General features: G+C 51.8%; 1 protein-coding gene across 1 annotated transcript in view; it reads right to left on the bottom strand.

Moving 5' to 3' along the window:
• Positions 1-12,360, bottom strand: part of Shb (SH2 domain containing adaptor protein B) — a 118,545-nt gene that overhangs the window by 68,349 nt on the left and 37,836 nt on the right. The window contains exon 2 of the mRNA XM_052718766.1: positions 3,748-3,868. Coding sequence (XP_052574726.1) covers positions 3,748-3,868 — 121 coding nt within the window. The remainder of the gene's footprint in view (positions 1-3,747; positions 3,869-12,360) is intronic.

The raw sequence follows: 12,360 nt of genomic DNA, 5'->3' as shown, positions 1-12,360 counted from the left end.
CAAAGGTTAGCTATGCCAAGACGGGGTCCAGGCCACAGTGACCTTCTCTCACTTCCACAGACTCTCTGGGAAGAGCTATGAGCAGGGCTCGGAGTGAGGCGCTGTTAACAAGCATGTGAGGACTCTGGGGCTGGATCCTGATGCCGCTGCTTCCTTCACTGGCCCAAGCCTCAATGTGCTCTGTAACCGGCAGGAGAGTGCTTGTACCTCACAGGCTCCACAAGGGCTAAGTGAGGGAAGCCTTGGAGTGCACAGGGAAGTCCTCTGCAAGGCTAATGACGAACTGTCATCCACATCGTCTCATCCGAAGCCCCTCTCCAGCCAAAAGGTCCCCATCAGGGCTGTGCTCAAGTAGTTCCCCATAACTGATCTACACTGAGCTACAGTCCGAGCCCTTTCGCATTTTTTTTTTTTTTTTTTTTTTTTTTTTTGGTTTTTTTCGAGACAGGGTTTCTCTGTGCAGCTTTGCGCCTTTCCTGGGACTCACTTGGTAGCCCAGGCTGGCCTCGAACTCACAGAGATCCGCCTGGCTCTGCCTCCCGCGTGGCGCACGCCTTTAATCCCAGCACTCGCATTTTTTTAAATAGTTTTTATTACTTTTAATTGGGTATGCATGGGGAGGGGCATAATGCATGTGAATGCATGTATCCAGAGACCAGAAGAGTCTATCAAGTCCCCTGGAACTGGAGTTATAAATAGCTGGGAGCCAGGGGCTTGCAGCCTGGGACAGAGATTTGGGGAAAAGGAAAGACTCGGCTATAGCTGGGCCTGGTGGCACAGGCCTGTAATCCTAGCTACTCCGGAAGCTGAAACCTACCTGAGCTACAGGGCGAGTTCAAAGCCAGCCTGGCAACTTACCAAGACCACCACAAAATAAAATGTAAGAAGAGGACTTAGGATACAGCTGCTCAGTTGGAGTGTTAGTCTAGAATGGTATCAGGTCCTAGGTTTGACTCCCAGCACGGCGGCAAAAAATAAAGTAACAAAATCCTTGGCTCTGAAGCAGTCTGAACACTGGCCCAATAGGAGATTTGGTCTAAGGACATTAAACATGTGTGTGAGCAGGAAGGAAACCGAGGAATATTCTCATCTTTCTTTCTAATTACACACGAAGAAACATAGGCCCAGACAGGTAGCAGGGCAGAGAAGGAACCAAGGTCAGAATCTGAGAGTTGAGTCAAGGAAGACCTGTCCTCACCCGTTCCCTTCACGGGGCCAGTTCTGAAAAATAGGATAATCTCTGTGTGTGAAAGGCAGTCACAATGAATCATGGCATCCTAAGGCTTCAGGGTGAACATGGACCTCAGAGGTCACTGGGAGCCAATCACCCATCTGAAATTTAACAACTCTTCACACCGTCTTCCAACGTTCTTCGCGTTGATACCACTGAGGACAGACTGGTGACTGACTCATAAAGGAGTTCACATTTCATCAGGGGGCTAAAATAAATCTCAGAAGGATTAGCTTGTTTGTTTTTTCTAGTCTCAATTTCCCAGTTCCCCAAAGGGAATGGCCGGAGGTCTCTGGCTCTCCAGTCTTGTGGAATTGGGGAGTGAACCAAGCTAGGGCTTCACTCAGCAAGGCAAATGCTGCCCCACTGACCTGTGTTGGTCTAGAACTTGGTTCTTACAGGTGACACAGTAGAATCTGTGGAGACAGTGAGCTGAGGCAGTCAGAGGAGGCCACAGTGCTCACTTCTCCACAGGGCTGGAACCAGTTGTCTGTTCACAAAAGCTCCCCATCACCAACCACCTCGAGCTAGGGCTGCAGAGGGGCAAACGCCATCAGTGAAGCTCAGCGAAGCTGCCAACGTTGCCTAGAAACTGAAAAGCAAACCACAGCACCCAGCCTTGCAGAGAAGATGCTAGATGGTCCTGACACAGGAAGCTGCCTCACAACCAAGCAGCTGGGTTGCCGGGAGCTTCTGCTCTCCACTGGTAAAAACAGGCCCTCCACCTGGTTCCCACATCAACCACTGCAAATGAGGACTAGAGAATTTGTCAACTTCCACGGTCATTGTCACTGTTATAGACACAGGGAAATCCAGAGGCACAGAAAGTGCTGTCTCAGTTCCCACTAGTGAGCAGCCCAAAGCAGCCTTGCACACTGCAACTGAAGTTTTTACTACACAGGAAAAACTGAATTCCAGAGGTTGTTCCAGAGGTGACATGTATTCATTCCAGATGTGCTTGCCCCGAGCCTGGGGCCCTTCTAGTACTAGGTCCTATACACACAGCATAGAAATTCCAATAGTATCCCTAAAAGGGTCACTTTCAAAAGTTAAAATTGATGGGCTGAAATGTGGCTAGGTTGAAAGAGAGCTCCCCTAGCCCAAGATCTGATTCCCAGCACTGTATAACTCAGCGTGGTGGCTCATCCTTGCCATTCTAGCGCCCAGGACGGTTAGAAGTTCAAGGTCATGCTTGGCTACACAGTTCAAGGCCAGTCTGGGCTAGAGACACAGTCGGTGCTACCCGTTCCAAGGCCACCTCCAGCACCAACCTCTCCTGATTCTCCTCGCCAAGCAAGTTTTGAGTCTGTTCATCAATCTGAATCCCTTCCTGGAGCATTTATACTCTGATAGCTTACCCTGGGCCACGCCCATAGTAATAACCATGGTGATGGTACACACACAGACTCCAGAGACACAAGAAGCCTTGGCAAGATCCTCACAACCAGAAATTGCCACAACCAGAAATTGTCCCTTATAAGTCTGTATTCTAAAATAAAAAATAAAAAAATGTGGGTAAAGTGAGTCACGGTCTCCAAGCGAGGAAAAGGACAGGGCAGCAAACATCAGGTACTGTGCATGGCGGCCAGTTGTTCTGGCCGTCACAGAATCATTTGCTGTGATCACAGGGTAGTTTCAGATGGTCCTATTTTTCATGAACTGGCCTGCTTCCACTTTTGCCCTGGCTGGGAGTTAGCTCCAAGGAAGGTTTTATGCCCACCTCTCTGCACTCGGGTTTCTGAGCAAACTCTCCTATACCCCTTGGTCTCTCTGGTTAACTGTGTTCTAATCTGAAAGTCTTTTTCTGATGTTGATGAAACACAAGCCAGTAAGATGTGGGGAAGGGGTGAGTGAAGTGACTCAGGAGGCGAAGGCACCTGCCACCAAGCCTAATGACCTGAGTTCAATCCCCGCGACTCACGTGGTTAAACCATCAGTTTCTGTCAATCTGTCCTCCGTATGTGCATGTGGCATATGTTTTCACACGCTCAAAATATTTTTTTAAGTATGGGATAAAACAGCTCACTGCCCCTCAGCTATCTCTGTGAAGGAGCACCCTTCCATAGTGAAGGTAGCAAGATGTGCAGCAGAAGCTGCTCGTTTCTTCTTGTTGAGCTGTGTGTGTGTTATGGTTTAAATGTGCTCTGTCTGTACCCCAGAACTGGTGGGGTGTTCACTAACTGCTCCACACAGCAGCGGTGGGATTTAATGGACAGTGTTTGAATAATGGGGATGGAGTCTTCATAAATAGACTGATGCCGCCTCGTGGAAGTGGGTGGGTTCTTACTTTGCAGGGCTGGGTTAGTCACTCTGAGAGCAGGCAAGATCTTACCTGTCTCTTCTACACAGTGTGCTTCTTCTGCTTTCTGCCATACTACGATGTAGTGTGAGGCCCTGGACAGTGTGTCCACCTGATCTTCAATGTACCTACCTCTAGGATCAGGAAAGCACACCTTTTTAAATTACAGACTCTTTGTAAATCACAGCAACAGAAAACCAGCTCAGACTGCACTTACCCGTCATGATCCTCTGCGCTTCATAGGGCTCCATGTAGCCGGCACTTTCCCCCTTTCCTGTTTTGCTCTTGAGGTCATTCTTGGCATCAAAAGGATCTGAGTAGTCATCAGCTATGGTCACCTGCAGGGAGGAAGAGAGCATGAGGCCATCTCTGGCTTTGTCTCACTACGGTTCACAGCCAGGCACTGCCTCAGTCAACAGAAACGGCTCCTGGGCTAGCTTAGCATGGCGGGGGAGGGGAGCCAGAAACATGAGCCTGCCCTGGGGGAATGGAAGGGCAGCTGGGTAGAGGTCAGGTGCACACAAAATACAGAGATGAGGGCCTGGAGTCTTGGGAGTTACTAGGTTTAACTGAACAGCAACAGAGACAGAGAAAGTTGGGAGATCATAGAAAGCTTAGAAATGCTGGCAGTCCCTGGTGCCAGCTGAGGCACAAGACCTCGGCCAAGGATAGCTGCACTCAGCATTCCACTTTTCTCCAAATCTGGAACAGGATCATGCTGTGGGTCATCACACAACAATTTGGTGAGATCAACACACTATAAAAGATGAGTGTGGCGCTAGACAAGCCAAACGAAAACACTAAACTCAGCAATGTACAAATACCAGGGTAAAAATAAATGGCTCAGGAGCCCAGAGGCCAGAAGACCCTTCTGTAACCGATGGGCCACTGAGGTAGAGGGTGGGCAGGAGCGTGCCCAGATCTTCACTCACAGACCAATCCTAGTGCCCTCGCTCGGCAGTAGGCCAGGCCCGCCAGCCCTTTGACTAACAACAGAAGAATGAGTCACTGGGGCAGGTCTCGGGCTGGGCAAGGACTCTGGAGTATCTAGAATTCTCCCGCCCTGGAGCGGAAGTTCCACATTTCCCTGGTGCAGGGTGACAATATCCAATTGAAGGCTTCACAACACAGCACCTCTCTGCTCCTTTCTGACTCCCCAAGAGTCCTAACCAGAGAAGGACAACAGCCCTCTCGACCCACACACTTTATTACACATCAGCCTCACCCCAATCTGAGAACCCTTCCCTCTCCCCTCCAGGTCAGGTATCTAGCAATGGGCAAATAAGTCCTCAATCTCCCAGCTGCTGCCCCAGGGAGGGAGGAGGCAAGCATCCCCCTTGATGAATTGTTATTTAAATTGTGGGTTTAATTAGAAACCACGGGAGCCGCTCTTCTCTCTGAGCTCCAGGAATGTAAGGCATCTGCAAAGGCCTGGAAACCTAGGAAAGGGAAAGACCCGTATCTGCTTGGCAAATGTCTGCTTGTGGCAGCCCTAGCAAGAGGCACAAGTGACTGCCAGCTACCTAAAAGGTGAAGCCCGCAGAGCGACAGCAGGAAATAGTCCCTGGTCACTAAACTGGACCACACCCATCAGAGAAGACCCAGGCCCAGAACACCGAGCAACCCGGCAGGTCCGACTCTAGGTCCCAGGGGCTCCTCCAGATGCCGATGTGGTACTCCCTGCCTTTCAGGAGACTCAGATGACACCAGGCCAGGAAACAGGGGGCCTGGGGGAGGAGGCTTGCCTTTGTCTTTCGTTTGCTATTGGCACTCCACCATTTGCAGAATACATTAAGAGTCACGTATGTGAAGCACTGTCAGCCAGAACAGTTCAGATGTGGGTCTCGTGGGCGAGTTTCGAGCTCAAGGAACCAGACGTCCCAATGGAGACTGCCGCAGGTGACACCGAACTCCGCTGGCCCAGGCCACACTCCTTCACTGTCTCTGCCATTTGAAAATCCTCCTCTGGTCTGCAGTGAGGAGGGGAGGGAGTGTTTCCTCCAGGGGGTAAAATTATTTGGGTTTTTTACCGGGGACCATGTGTTACGGTAAGGTGGTGCCTAGCCTGGCTATAGTCTCCAAGTAACTCTGCAATCGGCATCCCAGCCCCTTCCGGAAGTGCTCTGTAATCTGCAAACACGGAGCCTGGCAGGATATAACCCAAATCTTTGTTGGCCTTGGGATGGGAGCGCTGGGAGGCCTGCGATAAAGCAGGCACTATCTATACTTTCTAATTAAAATGAGACTTGAGCTCAAGCTGCCATAGTTCCCCAGCTGCCTGCCCTGCTTACTTCCTTTTCACTACGAATTTACAAATCCTAAAACCAGGAAAACCCCCTGGTCTCTGATGACATGTGGTTCCAGTTATACCTGCTGACAGCTGGAAATCCTTCCGTTTAAAAAAAAAAAACAAGTTTAGAATTCTGTTAGTTTAAGAAGCAAATCGGAAAGTTCCTAAAACGTATATTTAATCAATTTGCTTTTGAACTTCAAAGTGAGGCTGGTGGAGGGGAGGGAAGGGAGGTTTAAGCAACCTGAGACTTGGTAAACACGGCACTCAACGGTCCAACCTTACGCAAATCACGTCCTAGTTGGAAGTAAAAGTTTAACCAGGTGGTAGGAAGTAGGGCAGAGAGGTGGCAGAGCCCCATGTGAACAGCCACAGGCCCTGGCCACAGACAGAGACTGGGTGGCATGTCAACTTAGCGGAGTTGTCCTGGTCACCTGGGACTCACGGCAGGAGGGGTGCTTGTAGGCTGCCATGCGTTCAAATGAAGTGAGTGGCTTTCCACAGATGTGGGTCTGCTAGGGTTGCTTTGCTGTTAGCGGATACTCCTTAAATCTTAACCAACAGTTCAACCATGAGACCAGCCATGACGTCTCTGCAGGCCACCTGACTGCACAAGCACCTTTCCTTGGGAAGCAAGGTCACTGGTCCCTGCATTAAGGGGCTCCGAGGTAGCATCAGGACAGGGATCTAGGCCATCTCTTCCTTGGCTCTCTCTCTTTTACGAGGAGAGCTTTCAAACAACCCGGGCGACCCCAGCTCAGCCTACAGCCCCTGAAGGATTTTCACAGGCTCCCAAACCTCCCCCCACCCCCCAGCAGCCCAGAGGCAGGGCCAGGTCAATTCACAGAGCAGCCCAGCAGCAGGCCCTCTAGGCCAACCCAGCGAGCCTGACTCCCACCCTGGGATTTAGATTCCACTATCCCCCAAAACTCATCCTCTGTGGCCTTCTGGGCTGCCTATAGGTTGAGAGCTGGCTCTCGAGGTTACTCTGTAGCCCACATGCTGTGGGTGGAACTCAGTCCCTTCCAGCCGGCAAGGCTTGCTGTGTTTTCCCTGGGGATTAGCTGTGTGATAGGAAGCAGTCTTCCTGTCCATCCCCAAGGAAGTGCTAGAGGAAGGTGGGTGTTGCCACTTGGCTACCCTTCCATATGCCTGAGTGAGTGTTTTCATTGCTCTTGTAAGATAGCTGCCCCTCGTGGGAAGTAGTTAGGGACACTGTGAGGTAACTTAGCAGAATTAATGGAAATCTCCAAATGCACATAGTCTGACTCAGCAATTTCACATCTCAGTATTTACTCCTAACGTACATAAGGGAACACGGGCGAAGATGCTCACTGAAGTAAGTAATACTGGGGAATCCCACACAGTCTCTATATTCATCAACAGGGGAACTGCTGAGCACGCCATCTCATCCCACACTGTGGACTATTATCCAGCAAGTTAATATCCATGGTGCTAACAACTTTCTCAATGAGTCGCTTGCTCTGAATGGAAAGGGTCATAACAAGGATGCTAAATGCAACATACCTACTTATGACAAACAAAACAGGAACCCGAACTGATCAGCTGGAGGAAAAGTCAGCACAGAGCTAGTGCCTAGACTGTGGGTAGCGTCAGAGCTGCAAACAAGGAGGGCCGATTTATTACTTACTGTGTGACATGTAAACCCAAACTTGCTGCAAACTCTTCCACCACAGGCTATTTTTGGAACAGCAGACAGACTGCTTCCCAAACCTGTCTGAAGACAGAAATGGCCTGGAATGATTGTTACGACAACAGGCTCCTGGCCTCAATCGTCTGTGTACTTAACAAGCATCCCAGATGATTCTTATCAGGAATAAAAGCAAGAGTCAGTCCCCTCTGCCACAAGTCTGAAGGCAAACCTCCAGTCGCTGTTCTGGAATTTCACTTTTCCCAGAGATTTCTCAGCCCTGCTCCTGAAGGTAAGCAAGTGTGACTCTCCTGCTTACCCCGAGGGTCAGTGGGAGTGCAAGCTGACCTTGCACACTGTGGTCCACCAGCTGAGAATCGACCTTAGATGCAGAAGGCAGGGCATCCTCTGCAATCTTGAGAGCTGGCTCTCACTGAACAACACTGTGCAAGCCTGTGCAGGAGGAGGGTTCCCCAGGGAAGCTCCCTGCCATGTGCCCTCCCCACCCAGGGAACCAGGGACCAAGGAGGTTCCCAGTCCAGGAAACTACAGGGCTCATTCAGGTGCTTTCAGGCCTTGTCTACCAGGCTCTTGGCCTGGTACACACACACACACACACACACACACACACACACACACACACACACACACACACACACACACACACACACACACACACAGCTCCTGGAAGGACTTCTGGCACTGCCAAGAGGAGCCCCTGTAGAGACTCATACAAGGCCTAGATCCAATCCGATAACAAAGAAACAAGGACAGAGAGCAGCTGCCATCTTCTAAGACTGGGGCGCATGCACCACCCAAGCCCACTACTCCACAGGCACCTCCTGACCGCAAGTCCCTGAGTGCCTGCTGCTCCTGGGAACCGGTACAGCAGTTCCAGGTGAGCGTGGCCTTGCAGGATGGGGGGCTCTAAAATGCTTTTCCATCCCTGGAAGTGAGAGGGAGGCACCCCATGAAGGTCCAGACTCTTGCCAGGCCATGCATGACATTTTTCTGTTTATTCCAGGTGAAGACACCTGCATAAACCTTGAGTCAAGGTCCAGTCAGACCATTTCTCATTGACTCGTACTAATACCGACCTTAGCTTCATTAACAGTCTGAAGCCATGGATCGCTAGATGACACCCCCCCCCCCCCCCCCGTGTTCACACACACCCACAGAGTATATTTTAGGTACACGGTGAGCCCCAGATTCACTCCACACCAGACCTCTCCCATTAGAACCACTCTAACAATAGTAAAAACAAACACGCTGTTTGCTGTGCCGAGGTGGAAGGTGGAGGGCCATCAGAGCTGGCTCCATGGTAATTCACCTGGCCAAAAACGGACAGCATAGACAGCCAAGCGTGGTGACACACACCTTTAGTCCCAGCCCTCGGGAGGCAGAGACAGGCGGAGTCTCTGTGAGTTCGAGGCCAGCCTGGTCTACAAATCGAGTTCCAGGACAGCCAGGGCTGTTACACAGACACACAGAGAAACCCCGTCTCGAAAACCAAAAGTGCACAGTGTAACCGGGCCTATCACTCACTGGTGGATAGTGGGGGGTGGGGCACCACAAACATTATGGCCCTGGGCTCTTTATCTTACTTGCTAGCTTGAAGTTCAGGGGCCATGACCCTTTCTGTCACTTGGGGCTCAGGAGGGTTCCCTGAAGGTGAGCACCAAGCACGTGGGACCATTACATCCTCACTGCAACAAGGCAGCTCTGTGCCTGTCCCCTTATGAGGACCCACTGTGACACAGGACCTGTCAGGCCGGGCATCCACTGGATGGAGACTGTTGCTATACCAACAGAGATGGTGTTAAAGAAACAGGGCTGTGGGAGTGGAGAGCAGGAGGCTGCGGGGGAAGCAGCAGTGGACAGATGTTTCGTGTACACCAAGAAGCTGTGCAGCAATGAATGAGCAAGCACACTGTCTGGGAAAGGAAGCTGCTTTCCTGGTGCTGTCCAGTCGGAGGCTCTGGGGCTTCTGCTCTGGGTGCAAGGAAGGTCAGCTAACTGGATGCCACAGGCCACTGCTCTTGGTGGGTCTCCAGGCTTGGACACGCAGCTCTGGACAGCCCAAGACACAAAGCAGCCCAGCTTTAAGGGCTGATCAACTGAGCGGCTGTCCTTGGAGCCCCACCAAGGCAGTGGGGCTGGAAAGCACCTGTGTGGGGCCACCCAGATAGATGCCTAGAGAGGGACGGCACCGCACAAAGGTCATGGGTGAGCAGCGACCGTGCAGCTAAGCAGCACTCTGAAACAGGCTCTGCTAACCAGCTCTGGGGAGCTCTAGGCAACCTGCTTTATTTCTTTGGAGTTCCCCTGGGAGCTGGGGCACAATGGTTTGTGTCTCGCCTTGAGAGAGGTTGTAAGGAGCAAGTAAGATGATTCTGGATGTCAGTGTTTATGACAAACAGGCTGAGCGCTTGTTCCAAAGCAGGACACACCTCCTGTGTGCCAAGGACCCATAAATACTGTGTGGTGCCAAAACCTCATGACAGGACCTCTGCCCAAGAGAAGCCAAACCCTAAAGGTGAAAACAAAATGCTTGGGGACCCCTCCACCCCCCCTCATTTAGAGCCCCAGTAATTACAGAGGAAATGACTGCAATTAAGCATGACAACAGCTGTCATGGTTCTTAGTCTGCCCCCTCCCCCCCAAGAAGAGCCTCTAGGAACAGCCCTTTTCTCTCCTTCCGCACTTAGAGCAGGACGCACTCCCTACAACTGTAGCAGACTCCAGAGGTTCGAGACCACCCATGTCTGTACACAGGGAGATAACCGTGTGCTTCCCACTTCCAGTGCACAAGGCTCAGGTGTCCACAGACCAGCTGTGACACCCTCCGTAGATATACAAGAGCCTCCTTGCCTCTCCCTGGCCTCTTGGGTTTTGACCAGCACAGACCAACCCCTGATACAGGCACGCCAATAAATCATTTCTGACACGGTAAGGAAATTAATTTGGGAAAGATTAATTAGCTGCATTCATGCAATCAGCCTCGGCTTCTGGAGAGGAGGGTGGGAGGGCACGCTTCACCTCAGACTTAGAAATGGACTCCCTTTCTCCTCTCAAGATCTGACTCAGTCTCAAGCCACTCCAAGGCCAAAGCCCCCCTTTCCTCACAGAAGGGTACCTGCCAAGTACTCAGCCCCAAAACTCCAGGAGAAGAGAGTTCAGGACCTGGTGATTCTGTCACGTGGGATGCCATCACTATTTTGTTGTTGTTGTTTGTTTTGAGACAGGGTTTCTCTGTGTGTTGGCCTGGCTGTCCTGAAACTCACTTTGTAGACCAGGCTGGCCTTGAACTCACAGAGATCCTCCTGCCTCTGCCTCCCAAGTGCGGGGATTAAAGGCGTGTGTTACCACTGCCCTGCACAGCTTAAAGTGATCTACCATTTACACTGAGCTGAGCTCTGCCTCCCTACAGCCCATGTGACCTTCTAAATGGCATTCTGCCACGACGCCCCTTTACTGACTGTCTATACCTGTCCTACCAGGTGGTCAGGGGAACAGATGCAGCCCCCCAGCCCGCATTTTCTAGTCCTGCCTCTTTCACAGCCACAGCTGCCTGCCTTAAATACCTGCAGGTTCCAGCTTGTCAGGACAAGACATTCCACACCAGCCTCTGTTGGCGCCTGTCAGGCCCACTCACAGCCTTTCTCTCTCCTGCACCCACTCCACTCTCCACAGGCTGTTAATCTGGGTAGGAGGCTGGAGCACAGCCTGGACCAGCCCTCTCCACCCAGAATTTACTGTCGAATGTTAGGGGACAGGCCTGTCAGTGTCGTCCTAGCAGTGAGCACTTCTATTCTGAACTCAGATGTAGCTCAAGCCTAGCGCTTCCCAACTGCTGTCTGCCAGGGTCTCTGGACAGAGAACGGTGCATCTCTCTCAGGACAGACGGACAGACGCACCGAGCACCAGCGGTGCTTCACACCACGGGGAGGACCCTGAGGGGGGTCCCCAACACCAACGGTGCTTCACACCACGGGGAGGACCCTGAGGGGGGCCCCCAACACCAACGGTGCTTCACACCACGGGGAGGACCCTGAGGGGGGTCCCCAACACCAACGGTGCTTCACACCACGGGGAGGACCCTGAGGGGGGCCCCCAACACCAACGGTGCTTCACACCACGGGGAGGACCCTGAGGGGGGAGGTCAGTCTACTGGGTCTCAACTCTTATAAAATTTGCACAAAGGAAACCTCACAGGGTTTACACATGCCACTCACTGAAGAAAGAAGACCACTGCCCAGTCACTGAAGATGAGAGGCCCAGAGAGAAGATGAACTAACCAACGTCAATGCCAGAAACAGGTAACCAAACCTCTTTCGACCTTTCAGGTCCACACCATTTCTGCAATCCCCATAGTTCATTTTGTCTTTTAAAATCATCAATAAAAATTTTCAAAGAACTCTCACCACCTTTCAGGAAGACCCCCCCCCCCCCCCCCCACACACACACACAGAGCCAAGGGCTCGCTCTCTGTGGGAGGTGCTCACAGCCAGGGCTGGCTCTATGTGTGGCTTTGTCTTACTACAGCAGCTTGTTCCCTCAGCAGCCTCCAACATGCTGGGCCAGCCTACCAGAAAATCCTTCCTACCAGAAAATCCTTCCTCCCAGGCTGGGGGGCTGGGGGTGAAGGGGTGTTGAACGGGGGAGCAGACACAGCCATGGCCTGGCCCACAAAATCAAAAGTGGGGTTGTCACTTTGGGCCCACAGAGCTAAGGTCGGGAAGGAGGGATGCAGGGACTGGATGGCTCCCCTCTGCCTTAACCTCCTTCCATAAAAAGACAATGTGCAGAGCAAAGAGCTTTACCAAGGCTACCTGACACCAGAGCAGCCAGAGACGAGCAAAACTCTCATGAGGTGACAAAACCCGAGT

The sequence above is a fragment of the Peromyscus californicus genome, unplaced genomic scaffold (assembly GCF_007827085.1).
Source record: "Peromyscus californicus insignis strain IS unplaced genomic scaffold, ASM782708v3 Scaffold_5__1_contigs__length_169319896, whole genome shotgun sequence".
NCBI lineage: Eukaryota > Metazoa > Chordata > Mammalia > Rodentia > Cricetidae > Peromyscus > Peromyscus californicus.
This window is presented reverse-complemented; position numbering and strand designations above follow the sequence as displayed.